The sequence below is a fragment of the Vigna unguiculata genome, chromosome 4 (genome assembly GCF_004118075.2).
Source record: "Vigna unguiculata cultivar IT97K-499-35 chromosome 4, ASM411807v1, whole genome shotgun sequence".
NCBI classification, from domain to species: domain Eukaryota; kingdom Viridiplantae; phylum Streptophyta; class Magnoliopsida; order Fabales; family Fabaceae; genus Vigna; species Vigna unguiculata.
Genome location: NC_040282.1, coordinates 35,479,469 through 35,501,500, shown reverse-complemented (window position 1 = coordinate 35,501,500; position 22,032 = coordinate 35,479,469). Strand labels below are relative to the sequence as shown.

General features: G+C 30.8%; 2 protein-coding genes across 7 annotated transcripts; one reads left to right on the top strand and one right to left on the bottom strand.

The window, feature by feature from the left end:
* Positions 1–1,258: 1,258 nt before the first annotated feature.
* Positions 1,259–6,870, top strand: LOC114181568 (receptor-like protein EIX1). Of its 5 annotated transcripts, none has more exons than XM_028068053.1 (3): positions 1,259–1,359; positions 1,485–4,955; positions 6,543–6,870. In XM_028068053.1, the coding sequence occupies exon 2, from the start codon at positions 1,506–1,508 to the stop codon at positions 4,950–4,952; it is 3,447 nt and encodes a 1,148-aa protein (XP_027923854.1). In that variant the 5' UTR covers positions 1,259–1,359; positions 1,485–1,505; the 3' UTR covers positions 4,953–4,955; positions 6,543–6,870. The 5 variants fall into 5 exon arrangements, with proteins under 5 accessions (XP_027923854.1, XP_027923855.1, XP_027923856.1 ...); XM_028068054.1 differs by lacking the exon at positions 1,259–1,359 and having other exon boundaries at positions 1,370–1,866; positions 2,005–4,955; XM_028068055.1 differs by lacking the exon at positions 1,259–1,359 and having other exon boundaries at positions 1,370–4,293; positions 4,570–4,955; positions 6,543–6,868.
* Positions 6,871–8,032: 1,162 nt separating this feature from the next.
* Positions 8,033–15,271, bottom strand: LOC114181850 (spastin-like). 2 transcript variants are annotated; one of them, XM_028068457.1, is made up of 15 exons: positions 14,718–15,271; positions 12,977–13,098; positions 12,794–12,882; positions 12,674–12,709; positions 12,449–12,542; positions 12,049–12,168; positions 11,536–11,600; positions 10,885–11,378; positions 10,735–10,807; positions 10,523–10,618; positions 9,631–10,196; positions 9,315–9,450; positions 9,159–9,227; positions 8,936–9,064; positions 8,033–8,610 (listed from the first exon to the last, which is right to left on the bottom strand). In XM_028068457.1, the coding sequence occupies exons 1-15, from the start codon at positions 14,924–14,926 to the stop codon at positions 8,497–8,499; spliced, it is 2,412 nt and encodes an 803-aa protein (XP_027924258.1). In that variant the 5' UTR covers positions 14,927–15,271; the 3' UTR covers positions 8,033–8,496. The 2 variants fall into 2 exon arrangements, with proteins under 2 accessions (XP_027924258.1, XP_027924257.1); XM_028068456.1 differs by having other exon boundaries at positions 10,481–10,618; positions 14,718–15,265.
* Between the last annotated feature and the right edge of the window lie 6,761 nt (positions 15,272–22,032).

Below are 22,032 nucleotides of genomic sequence, written 5' to 3'. Positions count from 1 at the left end.
AAAATTTTACAGGTTCACATCTCAATTAAGTTCCCACAAAATTTTAAGATTAGAATGCAGACTTAAACGAATGTTTATCGGATTTCTACAAAAATATTTAAGACTTTATATAATATTTTTAATATTTAGCATAAAAAAAGTGCAAAAGGCCAGATATTTTAGCATGCAGACCCGTCTAGAACCGTCTCCTATAATCCATGGTCTACGCATGTCATTGACTAGACGAAGGAGGCCAATTATTAACATCGAATTTATATAAAAAACCTAAAAAATCACACAAAATATAAAAAATTTATAATAATATTTATTTTAATATAATAATTTATTCTTAAAAAAATATTTTGTAATTATGTAAACTATTAAATTGTATTAATAAACACTTATTTTTGCTAAAAAATTTAATCACACTGCTATTAAAAAAAATAAAATAGTACATAGTTCAATGTGAAATACATTTTCAGAGCACTTTCTTAATTTTTTATCTTTCAAATATTAACTTTCAAATCTTTCTTTATTTATTTTTATTTGTTATAAGCCAACTCTTATATCATTTCTCTCGTTACGTGTTATTTGGTTATATGTTATTTGATTTTTTTTATTAATTTCTTTCGTGTAAGCAGAAGTAGTAGTATAAGTTGCTTATTGATGATGTGATACAATACGCACTACAAATTATTATATCTTCCAATGTATGAAGTAACTCGTATGAGTTGCTTGAATTGAAGATGTAAAAATAAATATTATTATATTTGATTTTTTTCACATAAAATTATGGTTTAAAATGAAAACTGACGAGTCTTTGAAGTCAATTGATTTGACTGGTATAGAATAATTGGCTGATAAAAGATTTTGTAGATTGATTCATTCCACAACTACAAAATTTGTGTTCATATATTATAAAGCCAACAACATTTCATTTGGTAGCAATTTTATTGTGGATGCTATGTAATTATAGTTTATTTTACGGATCAGATAAATTGAGTTTCTTCACTTTATGTAAATTGATTGAATAAAATGTTGTGATTAAAAAAATTTAATCTAATCTACAAACTTTGCATGCATTATTGAAATGCATAATAAATATAAAATTGAAATGAAATGGTCACTAATTTTTTATTATTTGAAGAGAAAATAAAAAAAAAAGAAGGTTAAACTGAATTTGAAAAGTAACCATGCAGTGCATTTAATGTGAATGTTTTTTACTTTATATTTATTGCCTTCATTTACTTTATTTACAACTTTTTGTATGTGTGGTCATTTTAAATATAAAATAGAAAAAAGGTAAAACGACGACGACGACCAGAATAAGGGGCAGCAGTGGGTGAAAAGAATAGATAAGGAGCTGGTGTGTCTATAAATGTGAGTGGATATTGGGACTGCTAAATTCACCACTCCTTTTACTCTGTTCTAGTGTTCACTCTATCTGTGTGATGATAATGAAGAATATTGAAGCGTTGACGTTTGTGGTGTGTGTGGTGTTGCAGGTTGCGTACGGAGAACACCATATGAGATGCATTCCAAAGGAGAGGGAAGCACTCCTTCAATTCAAGGCTGCCATCGTCGATCGTTACGGCATGCTCTCCTCTTGGACCACTCCCGACTGTTGCCGGTGGGAGGGGATTCGCTGCAGCAACCTCACCGGCCACGTTCTACGCCTCCACCTTCCTGGACAGTTTAATGCTGACATCTCTCGTGATTATATGAGCGGAGAGATCCACACGTCGTTGATGGAGTTGCAACAATTAGAATATTTGAACCTCAGCTCTAATTATTTTCGATTTAAAGGAATCCCAGAGTTTCTCGGTTCTCTCATAAACTTGAAATACCTAGATTTGTCGTCATCTCAATTTGGCGGAAAAATTCCAAGTGAGTTAGGTTCTCTTTTTCATTTGAAATACTTAAACCTTGCTTGGAATTATTATTTGGAGGGTTCAATTCCCCGTGAGCTTGGAAATCTTTCTCGGTTGCAATATCTTGATCTCAGAGGCCATAGTTATCTTGTAGGATACATACCATCGCAACTTGGAAACCTTTCAAATTTGCATAAGCTTTATCTCGGAGGATATGATGGTGCTCTCAATATTGTCACAACTGATCACTGGCTTTCTAATCTTATTTCTTTAACTCATCTTTCCTTCCAATCCATATCTAATTTTGACCGTTCTCCTAGTTGGTTTCAAATGGCTGCCAAGCTACCAAAACTAAGAGAATTGAGTTTAGTTGGATGCGGCCTTTCAGATCATTCTGTCCTTTCATTCAACCCTTCCAACTTCAATTTTTCTGCTTCCCTTACCGTCCTTGATCTTTCTCAAAACTCCTTCACGCAATCAATGATATTTCAGTGGGTGTCAAACACCACTTCTAGCCTTGTTGAGCTTTATCTTAGTTCGAACCTCTTGGAGGGTTCCACATCAAATGGTTTTGGCTTGTTCATGAATTCGCTTGAGCGCCTTGACCTCTCTTATAATGTCTTCAAGGGTCAGGATTTGAAATCTTTTATGAATATATGCACCCTATGTTATTTAGACATGTCTGGAAACAATATGACTGAAGACTTTCTATCAATTATTCATCATCTGTCTAGTGGTTGTGCTAGGTACTCATTGCAAGAGTTGAACTTTAAATTCAATCACATCACACGCTCTCTAGTTGATCTATCAATATTCTCATCTTTAAAAAGATTGGATCTTTTTGAGAATCAATTGAGTGGGAAGACATCTGAAGAAATAAAATTGCCATCTCAGTTGGAACAGTTGTCAATTGGATCTAACTCTTTAGAAGGTGGTGTTCCAAAATCTTTTGGTAATACATGTACTTTGGAATTATTGGATTTGTCTCGTAATAAATTAAGTGAAGATCCTACAATCATATTTGATCATTTGTCTGGATGTTCTAGATTCTCATTGCGAGAAATATATTTATCTCAAAATAAACTCAATGGCACATTGCCTGATTTTTCAATGTTTTCGAAGTTGGAAATGCTAGATCTATCGGGGAATCACTTAAAGGATGGAATTTTGAAATCACCCCACCACAATGGTACTGTTTTGCGTTCATTGCGCCTATCTAATAATCTTCTGAACGGAAATCTTCCAACAATAATCTACCACTTATCTCAATATAGTAGATACTCGTTGCAACTTTTAGATTTGAGCATGAATCAAATCAGTGGCACTTTGCCCAACATTCTCTCAATGTTTTCATCCTTAAAAAGGTTATACCTTGAGAGTAACAAGCTAAATGGGACAATTTCTGAAGATCTTCTATTTTCGGCTGAACTTGAAGTTCTCAATTTGAGGTCAAACTCTTTGAAAGGTGTGATTACTGACTCTCATTTTTCTAATATGTCAAAGTTAGTGGCATTGTTGTTATCAGATAACCTATTGACAGTAGATTTTAGTCAAATTTTCAATCCATCTTTTCAATTGGATGTTATTGATTTGAGATCTTGCAAGCTAGGTCCATTATTTCCCAAATGGTTAGAAACACAAAACATGCTTAACGGCATTGACATTTCAAATAGTGGAATATCAGATATTGTTCCAGAATGGTTTTGGACTAAATTAGCACTACAAGAATGGATCACAGTTAATATTTCATTTAATAATCTACAAGGTGTAATTCCAAATTTGCCACTAGGGAATCCTTATGAATTTATTAGTCTTGCATCAAATCAATTTGAAGGTCAAGTTCCATCATTTTTAAGAGGCTCAATGTTTCTTGATTTATCTAATAATAAATTCACAGATTCTCGTTTATTTTTATGTTCTAGTGGTGTAGTTGAAACTTCATACCAATTAGATCTTTCAAATAATAAGTTTTTTGGAAAAATTCCATACTGTTGTACCCATTTCAAGTCATTGATTTATTTAAATATGAGTCAAAATAAATTTTCTGGAAATATTCCTACTTCAATGGGATCACTCCTTGAACTTCAAGTATTGTTATTGAGAAACAATAGCTTAACAGGTGACATCTCTTCCTCATTGGGAAATTGCACAAAGTTAGTGATGTTAGATATGGCAGAAAATAGATTATCAGGATCTATTCCACATTGGATTGGGAGCAAATTGCTAAAGTTACAAATTTTAAGCTTGGGAAACAATCACTTCAATGGAAGTTTACCATTGCAAATTTGTTATCTAAGAAGCATTCGTATATTGGATCTCTCCCAAAACAACCTATTTGGACAAATTCCTAAATGCATAAAAAATTTCTCTTCAATGACGCAAAAAGCTTCTTTGAGAGATCATAAGGTTCATCAATATTCGGTCAACACCACCTATGTCCAAGGTAACACTTCATACAATTTGAATGCATTATTGACGTGGAAAGGTTCAAAACAAATGTTCACAAATAATGGATTATCTCTTCTAAAAAGCATTGATCTCTCAAACAATCAATTTTCAGGAGAAATTCCAAAAGAAATTGGAGATTTATTTGATTTGATTTCATTGAATTTATCAAGAAATAATTTGATGGGAAAAATTCCTTCAGATATTGGAAAGTTAAAATCACTTGAATTTATTGATTTGTCAAGAAACGAACTTATTGGTTCAATTCCTTCAGGTCTTGCTCAAATTGATCGACTCACAATGTTAGATTTGCCACATAATTATTTATCTGGAAAAATTCCAATAGACACGCAATTACAAAGTTTCGATGCTTCAAAATATGAAGGTAATGTTGATCTTTGTGGCCCACCATTAGAGAAATTGTGTCCCGATGGAGTTCTCAACCAAAAACCACATGAAGATAACAATTTGGTTTTCAATCATGAATTTTATGTGAGTATGGCAATTGGATTTGTTATAAACTTTGGAGGAGTATTTGGTTCAATCTTAGTGATACGTTCTTTGCGACATGTGTATTTCAAGTTCTTGAGTAACATAGCAGACACTCTTTATATCATGACAACAGTAAAAATATTCAAGTGGTGGCGCAGGACATAGCTGGTAATGATATTTTAAATCATTTGGTATATACCTGATTTTTTTCTTATAAAATAATAATAATTAATAAATAAAGAATAGTTTTCCTCGTATATAGTAAATGAATATTGAAAACATTGTTATGATATAAATTTTTATTCGTTAAACAATTTTAATGTAGACAAATTTATCAATTAAATTATCATTGCAAATAGAATTTCAAAAATCACGACTTACTAAAAGATTTTAGATTTAATTCTGTTTTTTATTCAAAGTTTTCTTTTAATCATTAATACTTTTTCCTTATCTTATATTTCTAAATTTGTTATTGTGTTGTTCACCTTGGTTGTTGGATTTTCTTTGTTGACTTTGACATAGAAAACATGTTCTATGTGATCTAAAAAATTTCATGAACAAAAAATAAAATTTTTAATACTTTAAGGAAAAATCCATATATATTTGAGAAACAACTTATTAAAAAAAGTAAATCAAAAAAATATAGAAAACTAAAGTAATCTTTTAGTAGAGGTCATATAAAATCAGAACGTATTTAAGGTAAAAAGAACATGGATTGCATATGCAAGTATTTTTTAGTGTTAAATATGTTTTTGTCCTTCAATTTTCAGCGAAATTTGGAATTAGTCCATCATCAAAACTTTTAACCAATTTAGTCCTTCATCTTTCAAAATGCATGAATTTAGTCCTTTTAACCAAATTTTGTTAAGTTTATCTGACGTTTCAAGCACATTTCATTTCATGATAGTATTTAAATTATTTACACTGTTTGATACATTTTTGTTTCAATGTTAACTTAAATACTATCATGAAATGTGCTTGAAACGTTAGATAAACTTAACAAAATTTGGTTAAAAGGACTAAATTCACGCATTTTGAAAGATGAAGGATTAAATTGGTATAAAAATTTGACGAGGGATTAATTCCAAAATTCACTGAAACTTGAGGGACCAAAAACATATTTAACCCTATTTTTTAATATTATTATATTACAATGATCCTTACTGATTATCAAGCTATTATTTAATTAAAATGAATGAATAAATAATACCAAATTCTAATACGTTGTTCACTACTTATTATCACATCTCTTCAGAGAGTAACAATTACACATAAATTCATTCAATTTTAATCGACAAAAAAGAAATATATTGAAAAGGTTAGAAAGTAATTGAAAATTACTCCACATTTTAATAGGGATTTCAATTTTAGTAAACAAGAATATTACTTAAAGATAACAATTAATGCCTACAAACACAGTAAAACAATAAAAATCTTTAGTATGACTCATCTTTTTAGTCTCTTATGTTTTACCGTTTCTCATTCCCGCTCATGTCTCAAAATTGTTGTCATGATAAATTTAAAATGTTTTACCTTATTTCGGATCGCAAAATAATAACAAAGTATAGTTGACTTTTCTTTTATCTCCTTATTTGATATATCTTTTCTCTCCTTGTAAGTTTTTGCTTCTTCAATAAAGTTTGACGTATTCTTTTTTATCACATTTTCTACTCGTCTTGCTCTTAATATTCGCAGTTTCATTTAGATTTTTTTTTTCTCATAATTCTTTTTAAGCATTTGTTTAACTTTTGGCAGAGGAATCTGAATGGATTATAGGTGCTAAATAGTGTATGTGGAAAAATGGAATTGTTGTTGAAGAATGAAAGGGTTGTGTTGAAAGGACATCAAAGAACAGAGCAAAGAACGACTTCTTGAGATGAGAAGGCACCAAGGTTTGGAGAAAAATAATTGAGGAAGGTTTCTGCGTTTTTATTTTCTTTAAAACTTTATTTTCTTGTCTATTTTTATTTTGTAATGACTTGTTGAATTCCTTTAAGCTCGAGGGAGCCATTATGATTGTAATGTTGTTCATTTTTTTTTTTTTCTGAGTACTCTGTTCATAGCATAGCCTTTAAATCTAAGCTTATTGTTTCGTGAAGTTGTTAATGATACACTGATTTGATGAATCTTCGTAACGTTGGAAATGACATGTTTGGTAATTAATTGTTGACTTTTGAGTTATGTTCTTTGATTATGTAAAAATAACACTTGATATTTGTTTGTTACATTCTAGTTTGATCTCTTGCATGTGATTAAGTGGATTCATAAGTTAATTAATTTAATGTGAATTAATTTAGTAAAAGTTTACATTGAAGAGAATTTGGTGGTTCGAATTGCGAGAAATTAAAACTTAGATGGTAAGTTAAAAAAGTTATAAAAGCACAACTTGAATTTCTTTTATCATTTGTAAAATAATTTATATCAAGAGTTAAATTTATTGATAATTTATTTTAGTTGTAAAGTTAAATAGAAATTTTAATTTCATAAAATCATTTATAATTTAAATACAATTTGCGTATGGTGTCAAATTTACTCTTCACTAAATAATATTTTTCTTATTATTTTGTAATGGATTGATAAAGTCCTTTGGACTTGAGGGAGCCAATTGTGAGTGTAATGTTATTTTTTCTTTTTCTAAGCATTTTGTTCATAGGTTAGCCTTTAAATGTAAACTTAATGTCTCGTCTAATGTTGTTAGTCACAAAATGATTTGGTGAATCTTGAGAACATTGAAAAAATTGCATGTTTGATAATTACTTATTGATTTTTGAGTCATGTTCTTAACAGTTTAACATGGATTTGTTCCTTTCTACCTTGATCTCTTGTTTGTAATTAAGAGGGTTCATATGTTAATTAATTTAATTTGAATTATTTCAGTAAAATTTTACCTCAAATAGAGTAAAGTGATTTGGATTACATGAAAGTGAAAGTTAGATTATTAGTTGAAAAATTTATAAAAGCACCCCTTGAATTTATTTTATCATTAGTTAAACGACTCTAACATCATCTTAAAAAATAATTTTAAATATAATTTAATCTTGTAAAATTAACGTATAAGATAAAAGATGAGATTCATGATCATTTATATAATAAAAATTCGACTTATCAGTGAATGTGAGATTTACAACAAAAATAACTTATGAATTTTATCTTTATACATTCAAAGCCTTAGGGAGAAAGGACAATCATTTGTATTATAAGTTTCTATTATTTTTGTGACTTCATCCGAGCACAGCGTGAGACAATTCACGTAAATGTGAAACATTCACTAAGATACAATTCACATAAATAATTGAACCAAACTGTATGAGCGATACAGTTACACAAGCAATTTACAAAATTCTAATGTCTTAAAATTCTGATCATATATAATACAGCATACCTAAAAGGTTTGGTGTAAAATGTTCCTATTCCTACAAAGCCATTGCATCTTCCAAAACCGTGCATGACAAAACATATATCCCCTAAAACAGCTCTTCATTTGTTTGTAGAAAAATCCAAACGAAAACTGAGAATCCTTTCATCAACACATTCTTTAGACAATGCTTTTCTGGAAATCATAAGATGTGTGACATTTGGGGTATAGTCAGAAATTTGGCCATGCTTCATTTTGATTTCAACATCTCTTGTGAAGGACTCCTTCCTTTGTTGAAATGTATCATTGAAGATGAATGGCAACAAATGCAAAATATAAGTAGCATTCTCCAATCTAAAGGAAGTAAGTGAGTTGTTGCTTCTTCCTTGAACCTCCTTCTCCATATAAATCATTCCACTGCTTCAACTCATTCATTACGGATCCTTCTGATGCAAAACTTGCAGCAACCTGTGTTTAGTCAAATAATTGTCAGCTCATGTACATTGAACAAAACTATTCTACATGATATAGCACAGTTTTCTTCTTCCACTTCTGTGACATTGTTAGTATTCTATCCCTAGTTACATGTACAAGTTACCATTTTAAGTCTTAAAAATAGATTACATGACTATGTTGTGGGAGATATCTATAATCACAGCACAGTCAATTGAAACACTGTTTTGAATTCCTAGATTTTGACAAATGCAATTTTAAATACTGCACGTAGCATTGTATAGATTCCCAAATCTAGTACTCAAGTCATTTGAGTGAAAAAAAACTGAGTTCACCCTACCTGACTCTTAGCCTGCTTCATGTCTTCCATATTTAAAGGCCTGAGGGTAATTTCTTGGTCTTCCTTATTATCATTGTTGTTTGAAACATCTTCAGAGTTTTGGCCTTCAGTCTCTCTTTTCTTCTTTTCCTAAAATATGATGCAGTTGATATTTAGTTAAATCTTCGCCTTGAATTGGATAGAGACGTTAATCTTAAAATAGTAAAAGTTGCTTAATAACTACCATTTCTTTTACTCTCTCCCGCTGTATTAGCTCTCTAACAGGTCGATAAGCAGCAGTGATGCACAAATTCTGTTCACAGACATTAACATCAACAGATTTTATAACCAAAAAAAAAAAAAAAAATAAACCAAACCAGTAATCACTAGCAAAACTCACCTTAAGATCACTTCCAGTATATCCTTCTGTCATGGTTGCCAACTCTTTGAAGTCTAAGTTTTCATGTTTTTCTTTGGCCAGAAGAGTCTTCAAGATCTTCTCCCTGTTATCAGCAGATGGAAGACCAACCAGGACCCTGCTCAATGACAAAACGGTATAATGATATTGCATTCAAAAATTACAATGCCAACACTAGTTGAACTGAAAAGCAAAGAACATTGACATTGCACAGTTGAAAACAACACTGGATTTTATTGTCTCCTTTATAGCCATAAGGGATGATCATGCAAACAATAAGGCAAAAGGGGTGTCCTACCTGCGCTCAAACCGTCTTATGATAGCTTCATCAAGGTCAAATGGTCTGTTGGTTGCAGCAAGAACCAAAATCTGCTCATTAGGTCCTGTTAATAGCCCATCCCAATGTGTCATGAACTCATTTTTTATCTTCCTCATCGCCTCATGCTCTCCTACTCTAGTCCTCTGTCCAAGCATGCTGTCAACTTCATCAACAAAGATGATTGTTGGAGCAACCTTAGCTGCCAGTGTGAATAGAGCTCGGACATTCTTTTCATCTTCTCCAAACCATTTTGATGTAATAGTGGACATTGAGACATTAATGAAACTTGCACCAGCTTCATTTGCAATGGCTTTTGCTAGCATTGTTTTCCCAGTACCAGGAGGCCCAAAAAGCAATATACCTCTACACGGCTTTAGCAGCCCCCCTTTGAAGAGATCAGGCCTTCTAAGGGGAAGCATTACCAGCTCTTGAAGTGATTCTTTGATCTCATCCAATGCACCAATATCTGCAAATGTAACCCCTATTTCATTTGCTGGGATAACCTCAGGTCTTATGCGCTTCTCAAACTCGTTGTCAGGAATTTCCTGCAAACAAGCAATTGGTATATAAGAACACAAAATGGGATAGGGAGTACAAGAAAATAGACTTGAAGAAGATACTATTTTTAGAAGTTAGATATCCAGCAATCATCTAGACAACTAGTAAATTGTTGATTATAGTGTATCAATTGTCCATGTTGAAACCATCAAATAAATAGGGAATGTATAAGGGTCCTATTCATTCTTGTTCTTTTTTTCTATCACATGGGTAGGATTTGATAAGGTGAGAAGTTCTTTTTCCACTTAATGTGCTTAGAAATTTATCTTACTACTTTTGCAGGTGGAGGATTTTCGCCCTCTTTCTTTGTTACCGGGATGGATTTCTCTGTCTCATTCTTGTTTTCAGGTGCTTGATTGTCACTCTTAACTTCATTCTTTGCACCAGCGACATTTTCCCCAGCATTTTCCTAATGTTACAGAGAAATACAGCAATAAATAAAAACTGAATATATACAATGGTACTCACTATCTATCATTACTTTTTCCTTAGATTTTCCTAATAACTGTAAACAAACAACCATACCTTGTTAGATTCATTAGTCTTCAGATTCCCACTACTCTTGCCTTCCTGGAAAAGACTCAATCCATGGGACAAACTGCCACATCCAAGATAAGTTACTGCAAAAAAATTTCATGCAATCAATTGCTTACAATCATTGGACAAGATATTCACCTGTTGGCTGATATAACTAGCTTTCCGTTTCGATATTCTGGATCCTTGGTATTCATCAAATGGTAAGATATTGCAGATACTACAATTTCTTCAATATAATTGCTGAGTACGATAGTATCTGAATGGCAGACTGCGTTCAAGTCATCACATTCAATGTCATTTGCTGCTAGTACTGCAGCAATGTGGTTTCTGTTATCTTGGAACTGAATAGCTTTCATATCCTCTTCCAGTGATCCTTTCCAATTGCCAGATTGAGTTTCATCTTCAGGAGCTCTGATTTCAATGTTGTAGGGGAATAGCGCAGAGAGCCTTTCATCAACTTCTTTGCAATCGTCTTCTGAATCTAATATCTGGGACCCAAGTATCAACACTGAGCCTGATAGTTTCTTTATCATTTTTTGTAGTAAATTATATAATCTTGATTGGAGAACGAGCTTCTCAACATCCCTTATGTATAAAATGATGGAACTAGTTTCTGTGATAGAAACCAAAAGCTGAGAAAATGAAAACGATCCTGTTATTAGAGTGAAAACTCCATGTGATAATGAGCATGTGACAAAGTCATGATATATGATACTCGTCTTATGTTAATGTTGCCTACAAAGGTTGCCATTACACAGTTTTAAAATGAACTTTCAGTAATTAAATCACCTTGTAGAGTGCCTGCACAAAGAGCTTCTCATCAAAACACAAGCTACTTGTGCGCTTCAAACGTGCTGAAATCATAATTCAATGAAGTGAGCAAAATGTGGGTGGAGAAAACTGATATTTCATGCATTAGTGACAACAATACAATGAATCAAGCATTTAGCTGCATGACATTTTCCATTGTTTAAAAGAAGAAATTTATAGACAAGACTATTTTCCTGCTAGAGTTTGCAGAAAAATCATGAATTCATAACATGGATATTCGCATGTCAGATTAGTTCTTGTTAGCACTAATTCAAAATTTCTATAAACATCCTTGTAAACAGTATCTGCACCCTTCATCTTCACAGATGAACAAACAGATTGACCGGTTAGTTTACTAAAAAGAGCAGTATGTTAAAAAGAAACTTACAGAGTACACAACTGAATTCAAAGTAGATGTTCACATTAATCTTTTAGTTGGATTAGCATCTTCATTCTTGCTTAAAAAGGTAACCTATGGTTCTAAAGTATAACCTGGAAGTGTTGGACCACTCTGGGAAGAAGTGCTACTTATATCAGATGCAGCAGAAGCATTCCTCCTAAGCTTTGGAGGATTGGAACTTTCAGCCGCACTGCTTTGTTGACGCAAAATTCCTTCAAAACAAAGTACCAATCAAAGTCAATGATGTAATAGTTATATATATTAAGTTAGCAACATAAATAATACGGGCAATACAGGCATCGATCAATACAAAATCTAAGAAAATGAGAAGAGATAATATGGAGTCTCCACAACCATTTGCAATGTCTGAACTATGATCACTGTCCGTTAAAATCTTTCATATCTTCAAGACTTCAAATACCAAACTCTATAACAGGTAATTATAGAATAAAACAATTCATACTTTAAACATTGACTTTTATTCTTTAGTACCTCTTGTTTCTCCTTGTGAAGAAAGCATCGAAAAGGAACCAAACAAACCAGACATTCGCTCCAAGGTTGCCTCAGATATTGACCTTTTCAAAGACTATGGAAACAGAAGCAAATAAATCAAGAAAATATCACTATGAACTAAAGCTACATAAATATAAAATGAAGCTAGCAAGCTACAATTTCATCATGTCAAGAATGACAGAGAACTGAGCAGGGTAAACTTACTGGTATTTTTCTGGAACATCCAAATTTGTTCTGCAACTGTTCAAGGGAAAAACATATAAGGTAAGAATATATGTACATGACCAGCTAAAGCAAATAAAATGAGAAGCAATGAAAAATTACCTTCAAAGAGAAGTCGGTAATATCTAACAACAGCAACTTTGATTCAAAGTAATGAGCTAAAGCTCTGGCAAGGGCTTGCTGGTAAGATTCTTCAAAATTTATAAACAAATAGTATTAGTCAAACCAAACTGAAATTAGAAAAGAAAATTCCGCAGAAGAAGGTTAAATTCCACCATACTATACCTGCTGGACCAGATAGCAAAATAGACCTGCTTGCTGGTGAGAGGTTCCTGGTGTGCTTGGAAAAGTGAAGATGCTTTAAATGAATATATGCAGCACTTGTCAACAAAGCACGAATTCTTTCACTGCATTGTCACATTATATACATGCGTAAGATATGGTGCTATAAGGAAAAAGGGTATTATTACTATATCAAATTCCTCCATTGTTAGATCAAATCCACCTGGGACAAAAACAGGGCATGAACTTCACAATAAATATAGACAATATCTAGGGAATCAATGCTTTTACAAAACCCGTTTAGTCCTAGATGGGAAACTCGTTTAGAAACAAGAGGCATGATATGATAGGCTCATTTAACGTAGCATGTAATTGTTGGAATATAAAATCAGAAGGAAAAAAGCTAGAACATGAATGCAGTTAAGTCCAAGATGCATAATTAACAACAGAAGGAATTCAATTTCTATCTTGCAGTAGTCAACAAACAATACGAAATTCCCATATCTAAACTTTCCTTAATATTAGTTATATACCAACTTACTGACCTATGAACTAGAAAATAGAAAAACAGAAAAGGAATATAGAAGATCCCAGTTGCCGTTGTAAAGACTGTATGAGCATCTAGGTATCAGAAATTTCCGAAGACTATAAACTTACATAACATTTTTTTTTTTTCATTTTTAGCACATCAAGGTATTGTTAGATTGTTTCTTAGCATCATGGAGATCATAACTTGTAGTTGTAGAGGCAGAAAAACCTCTCAGACCACACTCTTTAGTTGTTTACAGCTGACCCTCCTAAGCCACACAATGGTCAGAGTCTTGTGCACTTGGTCACTCTTTCACATCAAGGGATTGTTACCACAGCTTGAATTAGAGTCTCAATCACTGTAGCTTTTCAGAGAACAGAAGTGTGACCTTTTGATGTTAATTGGTATTAATAATTTGAATTAGGGTGTGAAGATTTATTGTGATCACTGTTTATATATTCTGAGGTAAGTAGACAAAGAAACATAGAGAAGTCTAAACGACAATTGCCCCATAATCAAAGAGGATGAAGCTCTAATCTGAAGTATACATGTTCAATCAGAAAAATAGTGACCTATAACAAATCCAATGAATGCAAGTACAAATAATAAGGACCAAGTACAATATTAAAATAAGCTATCCTTTGATTACAAAAAGTAGAAGTTAAAAATATGCTATCAGATTCGTTCTTCAATCTATTTCAGTGAAACTGCGCACATTTATCAGGGGAAAACACATAACAATATCAGCAGCTTCGCTGTTTCTGACCCAACATACACTCAAAATGCAACAATTTATTTTTAAAAATCACAGAAACCTATGGCAAGAGAATATCTATGGAAGTTTCAGTTTAACAAAGAAGCAGAGATGAACTCAACAACAAACAACCAAAAAATCTCAAAGATAAGGAGATCAAACCCATCACAGAAGCCACATATTGAGTATCAAAATCATATCTACCAGAATATTCATAGCAGATTGCCATGAAACTTATAAGTCAAACTGAGAGAGATCCATGTCTAAAACACCTTTGACAACAAGTCTAAAACACAACTATATCATAAATTCAAACGTACCCCTCAGAAAATGCTGTCAATGCTTAAATATCAATCTGAAGGGTTGAAGGGTCAAAATAGTAACAAAAACCCAGAAATCAATAACACCAAGTTTGAGTCATAGTATGCCATTATTATATTCCAATGAAATCTCAAAATCACCTTAAGTAATATGGAAAGTCCTCAAATGTATGCTTTCCATCCCTTCCTTCAACCACCAGCTTCTTGAGCTCCTGCATAATCTGCTCCAGGGAAAGCTCATCAGAGTCACGATACCCGCCAACCCATTTCTGCCCTGAGCTCAACCCAAGTCCCACACCCAACCCAACCCCAACGCTCAATGCTGACAACAGAACGTGTTTCTGTTCCATCACGACCCTCAATCCAAGTTTGGTCCTTTAAGACCCCAGAAGCGATTTTTCACCAAAGGGTATCAAGATTGTGAAGCAAAGTATGATTCTGAGAAACGGGTACCCTGGATATTCTGGATGACAAAAAACAACAGCAACGACAACACAAATAACAAGTTAACAAACCATGTAAAATGAGGTTCCGAAGACAACGTTGGTCTAAAGGATTTTGACAAGGCAATGACTGCTCTCTGTGTGTCCCTCCTCAATGTCTATATATAGCATGCCACAACTAATGGACGTTAAAATACATTGCTTGCCATGAACCCAATTTTCAAAAGGAAAAAAGAAAGTTGAGATTTTTACTTTTCCATGCCTTCTTTTTTAGCATAGTGGTGAGTGGTGATAACACAAAATCTGGGTTCTCTCTCTTACTTAGATTAGACTGTCATGTTTTATTTATCTTCATTTTTTATTATTTGTCCACTTGGAAACCTTTTTTTAAAAGCTTTTTTTAATATATCATGGCTTTGCCTAATAATTTCTTGTGGTTTATCATTGTTGCCCCTGCTTTGCTTGGTGCAGTGTCATTTTGGTTTTTTCTTCATAAATAAATGTAAAGGCAACGAAACGGTATGGTTGGTGGCTGGCTTATTTGTTTTCTATAAAAGCATGTTAAAGTTAGGACCATTCATGAAAATTTCGAGAAAGGAGAAAAGAAAAAAAATTAGTGTATACCTACCCTTTCATGGTACACATTCTAAATCTGCATATTTTACTGAGAAACGATCGTGATTTCTGCAAGAGTTAGATCAGATTCATCTTTCACATTTTCTGAGATTAGACACTGATCTTCAAATCAATTCACATTTTAATCTTATAACTAATAAAAAAGACAAAAGATATTTTATTTCAACAACACAATAATTTATTATAAAATTCTTTCAACATTTTTCGTCGGAGTAAATTCTATTTGAATAGTATAAGATTATTAGAAGTAAGAAATTGTCGTCTTAGCTGCATGTGCAGAATTCAAACTCTTAACATTAATTAATGTATAGTGATAACTGTGTTTGATATATTAGGTGTTTTAAAACTATTTCTTTAAAAATGTTTTTACAGTGTCAAAGTATTTTATACTATTATCAAATCATAGATGTCGGATGACTTTATTTTTATATAAAATAAATAATATTAACTTATATAATGTAAAAAGAGTTCACATTCTCTTTTAATTACAATGCGATTAAATAACATGGTTCATTCCCTTGTGAGTTGATTTTATAGTAATGGACAATATAAATACATCAAAAAAAAATTATTTCTAAAATAGCTACTTCAAAAATTGTAGTTAAAAATATTTTAATTAATTCACAACCTAAAATTTTACTGGATTAAATTAATTTTCAATAACTTCATTTTCTTTTATTTATAGAAAAAAAAAAAAGGAAACTCATTCCTAAACGTGCAATTGTGGTTGCCTTTGTAAAAGCCTATGCACCTCACAAGAGGTCATATCATAATAAAACTTTGCGGCTTTGCCAATTTTACTACACCATTTTCTGTATCCTTTGATGTCCAAAGGAACTCACTACATATATAAACTACTATGATAAATTTTATTTGCATTACCTTTTTTATCAACAAATAAATAAACATATTATAAATTGTTCAAATATGTTCAATCCTTTCAGAACAAAGAAGAAAGAAAATAAAATTATACATTAAGTGATTATGGTGTATTTATACAAGCAATGAATCATACACTCTAAAACATATCATATTGGTACATGATTTGACGTTGGTTGCATTGATCGCTTCTAAGATAGTGTTCTTTTATTTCTTGTTATGTATAATATTAGTGTTCATCGAGCATAAATTATCAAACTTAATTGATCCATCTCAAGATTGAATTTAGTTGAGATTTAAATTATGTGAAGATAATATTTTATGTGATATTTACACATATATATTTGTTTAAAATATTTTGGTTATATAAATATTGCCTTTATTTATTATTATTTAGTATAGTAAATATAGATTAATTTAAAGTTAGATCAGACATGAAAATAGTCATAAAAATTATACTGAATAGTTAAAGTTAAGAAGAAGTCAAGTCATAACATTATAAAAATTGATTTACGGACAAAAAACTTTTAAATAAAAATTAATTTTAGTGATCACAAACATGTTCAAAAATTAATTTAGAAATCAATTTTTTAATTAAAAACAAAGACCATTTTTTAGTAATCAAAATTTTTATAACTAATATTATTTACCAATTTCAAGACTAGTTCTTAATAAAAATTATTTTAAGTACTGATATTTAATAACAATTATAATTTTTTTAAACTGTTTTCATTATCAATAATTTTTAATCTATAAATTAATATCTAAATTAATTACTTAATGACTAATTTTTTTATCATTAAAATTAATTATTATTAAAATATTTTTTTTGGTGATTATACTAAAGTCAACAAATTAAAAATCCAATATAATATATTTTTCTCTTATTTTTCTCTTATTTAGGAAACTGAAACTTTACATGAATTTCACCCATGATTACTTTTTGTTTGAATATCACATTAGTTACATAATTTTTTTCGCGGCAACCCTAACAGATGTCTTGAATCAGTTAAAAAATAATTCAAAACACTAAACATTAAACTAAGATTTAAAGAATAAATATATAGTATAACTATATATATACATATATAATAGCTTCAACTATATGTTAGTTTCTGAAAAATTAACATATGTAAATACGATGGTAGAAGATTAGATTTATGGTTATAGTTATTCATCATCATGCATGCACAATTCTTCCTTACATCAGACCAATCAAGAGTTGGGTGCTATGGATTTTTCGAAAAAATCAAAAGCATTCATTATCACTGGCGAATTTTCTTCAGTGCACGTCTCACAATGCTCCTTTAAATATTATTTTTAGGGGAAAGGATCTTTCTTCTATTTTATCAATCACAAATTGTCATAGAAAATTTTTATTTTATTTCATATAAATTTAAATATCGCTCTTTACACGTTTCCTTTTTTTCTAATAAATAAACGAAATTATCTGTGAAATTATTTTTAATTAAAATTAAAATTTCACCTCACTAAACTATACACGAAATATCGATATAAAAACTGAGGATTACCGAAATAAATTTTAGTTTTAATTGAAATGATATGGTAAATATGTGTTTGATATATTAGTCAAAATGTATAAATTATCCGAAGTTATACTATAGAAGTTAAAATATATGTTTAAGTATTCTTTTAGTTATTGTTTTAGTCCAATTTGTTTAGTTTAGTATCTTTGAATGTTCAATTTTATTTCTATTTTGATAAATTATGTTTAATTTTGTCATGTTTTGATAAGACAATTTAAATTGATAACAATATAGTGTATTGTTGGCATTATTCACATTACATGAATTTTTTTAATTATGATGATTTGTGTTTTGTTCAAATAAATCTATATTTTAATTAAATTCGTTCAATTTAATTTCATCCTCCACTTCATTACCCTAACTTCTACTAAATTATGACACTCACCATAAACTTCTTCATCACATTTATCCTCCATTTCATAACCTTTCATCGTTATCATCACTACTACTATCGCCACCACCACCTTCATTTCACCACGATATTGTAAAAGAAATATTTTAACTTTAATATTAGTCCAAATCACATATAAGTTCAAATGATTAAAATATTATATATATATATATATATATATATATATATATATATATATATATTTTTATTTATTTATTTATTGTAACGTCCCAATTTAGTAGAATAATTCTAATAAATAGAACGCCACATGATTATAGTACAAACTAGAGCATCAACATAAAGTATATTAGAATTAACTTTTTTCAGTTATCCCAAATTATACTGGAATGGAAACCCAAAGACACAGCATAATGCCATGAATAGAATCTAAACACCGATTAAATTAAACTGAAAATTTGCTCACAAAGCAAGAAACTACAAAATAACAGTACACAAGAAGACAGACTCAACAATGAGCGATAAAGGATCCAGGAAGCTTAACTACATCGCAACCTCCTCGCCAACATCACGATCACCAAGAGTCTTCACATTTGCTCACACCAAGGATTTGGTGATCATCGCAAAAGGAAAAGCCAAAGAAGAGAACAAACACAAAGAGAAAGGGTAAGCTAGTGTAAAATAATTTTCAACATGTCATAGCAAGCAAATACTTAAAACAAATTATAAACATGCAACACAGTAGGCACTTAATCATGTGATAGCAAACAAGCAAGACTCTAAGACTCCATATCCAGATCATACTCTTGATATAGAATTTTAAAGGAAGTATGCACCTGTGCTAGTTTCTAAACTCTGCAAAGTCTAGACGCAAGGGGTTATCACCCAACCACACACAGGGTTAATCCTCTAATGTCTTGGGCCCTATATGTCCCAAGACTAGGACCTCCTGCCACTCTCACCACATAAATCATTCTGCTCTATATGAGCGTGAACGATTATTAGAGTTCAGGATACCTTCCTTTATCTAGACATCTCCTATATCAAGGTATACACTAACCAACATCACCAAGAGTTCCCCTTGAAACTAGTTTACCAACAATTTCCACATGCCATCTCAATCATTCAAGTCTCATGCCAATCAACCACCAACCAAACAAGTCATGTTTTCCATTTCATACTCAACATAACAAAATTTCATTTAATCTCATACTTTATAAATGCATACCATGACATACATATATCACAAAATAGTATTCATCCCAAATAAGTGAGTGCCAACAGTTAAGTACATGTAATTCCATACAATCAAGCACAACACAACCATAATTCTTACACCAAAATTCCTAAGAAAATTTATTATCACAAAACCAAAATCACTGCAGTAATGCGTGATTCATTTATCAAGCTACTAACATCTAATCAACGATTCAATCGATCAAACCACAAAATAGCATGTTATGAACCAAATGTTCAAATTTGAGCTCAATCCAACGGTTAATGAGTCGGGAAAGTCAATTTTACTAAAACTGCGCATATCAGAAAAATATGTAGTCGCCCAACGACTAAGGCACTCGCCCAACGACTACCCGACGCTTCCAGAATACGAAAAATAACGTCAAATATCACAGTTTCACAAATATTTGAACCCCTAACTCAGAGATACACCAAAAATTAATGTTTTCCCCAATCTTATCTCATATTCCACAAAACACTTATCACATAAAATAAAAATAACGTGAAACCCTAGCTTCCCTTACCTTTTTGGGCTGAAAGCTATGAATAGATGTTTAGTAAAGGAGCAACAATAACCAAATAGCTTAGGAAGCTGAAAATAGAAGTATAAAGGGACAAAAAAATGAGACCAAGGTCAAGACTTAGCTGAAACCAAAGCTTATGAGCTAAAAGACGAAGTGAAACAAAGACTGAGGAGATAACTTACTTGGAAGGAACTCGTAACTTAGCCTGTAGAGAATGCTTGCTCAAATCCTAGTAGAGCACTTTGGTGGAGAAAAGAGAGGGAGAGAGAGCTGATTTCTAGAAATAAGACAGAATGAAAGAGGTTAAGGACCGGAAAAAAATATTGGGTTCTCCTAATGAACTAACCTTGGACCCACGAAAAGATCAGACCTAAATTACTTATTAAACTGAAAAATGGGACTTTTATATATATATATATATATATATATATATATATATATATATATATATATATATATATATATATATATATATATAAATAAAGGCATCAAAGATTACAAAGTGTATTTTATTTATAATGGAAATTATAAATCAACATGATTGATTTCCTTTTTTTAAGGAAGGAAAAGCAAAATTTATTTTGTTAAAACTAAAATAAAAATTATATATTTGATAAGAACTAGAAGTAAAAGAATTTAATTTTTAAGAGACTAAAAGTCAGAAAAAGTTATAAGAATCAAAATCAAAAACACAGGTACAAATATATTTAATGTCGTAGTCTATTTGGATTCTTTGTTGGTGTAACATTCTTCAAAAGCAAAAACTTCAACCAAATTTATAATCTTCCTAAGTCAATGCCAATTGTTGTTTTAAATTGAGAAAGACTTAACCTTCACTCTCACCGTATCTCGCACGCTTTCATAGCAAATGTTTTTTGTTAACGCATAGAACGACATTTTTTATTTAAAAATATATTTATTTTTTCACGTCAACCTCATCTCGTATATTTGCTGCAATTGTTAGTTACGCCATGACAGGGTTTTATATGGTGGAATGCTTATTATTATTATTATTATTATATAATAATAATAATTATATTAGTAGTAATAATTTAGATTGAGTCAACTTCTTCTGATAATTATATCAAATTGTTATAAAAACAATAATAAAATATTTGATAAATTAAATTACAATTTACAAACTTTTGGTAGGTAGTAGGATGGTCCATGCACTACATAGTGAATTAAATGAATGGTTAAAAAGTAGAGGCGAAGCTCAAATTCCCCAAATATATGATTTATAAAAGTGCTTTCGGTCATGCTGCTTTTATAATGCACATGGCAAGAGGCCAAACACAAAGTGTCTTTTTTTTTTCTTCCACGTTCTATGTATTTTAAACCTTGTGTTCCTGCTATCAATTTTATATTCCTATGCTAATTCTTGTTTATTAAAATCAAAACCTGATCATGACCTTTGTATTAAAAATTATGCGTAAAATCATTATTATTATTATTATTAAAGTATATAATTTAGAGAGGGAAATCTCACTCTATTTACTATTTTAGTTACAAACCTTTTTTCTTCTTTTTTCTAAAGATTCTATTTCACATGTTACACTCACATCTACTTAAAAAAAATCTTTCTATTATATTACACAGTTTTTTTATTTTATTTTCATTTGTATGCATCTTCTTAACTATATTTTTTAATCTACTTTATTGTCTCTAACCAAGTGTTGAATTCAATCTCTTTTTCTAATCAAGTTAAAACAATATTCTATATCAGAATTTTAATTGTCCATTCTAGATACAAAATAATATAATTTATCTATTATTAGTTTTAATTTTAATTTTAATAAACATTATATATTAAAAAGTTTTACTTATTGTGATTTATATTAA

What these genes read in the sequence shown, in the direction of transcription:
- LOC114181568 (XM_028068052.1), top strand. Translation starts at nt 1,431, where the DNA reads ATGATAATGAAGAATATTGAAGCGTTGACGTTTGTGGTGTGTGTGGTG.
- LOC114181850 (XM_028068456.1), bottom strand. Translation starts at nt 14,926, where the DNA reads ATGGAACAGAAACACGTTCTGTTGTCAGCATTGAGCGTTGGGGTTGGG. An exon ending in GACTTTCCATATTACTTAAG is followed by an intron (nt 13,099 to 14,717) that starts GTGATTTTGAGA and finishes GTGACAATGCAG; the next exon opens with TGAAAGAATTCGTGCTTTGT. An exon ending in TTACCGACTTCTCTTTGAAG is followed by an intron (nt 12,710 to 12,793) that starts GTAATTTTTCAT and finishes TCCCTTGAACAG; the next exon opens with TTGCAGAACAAATTTGGATG.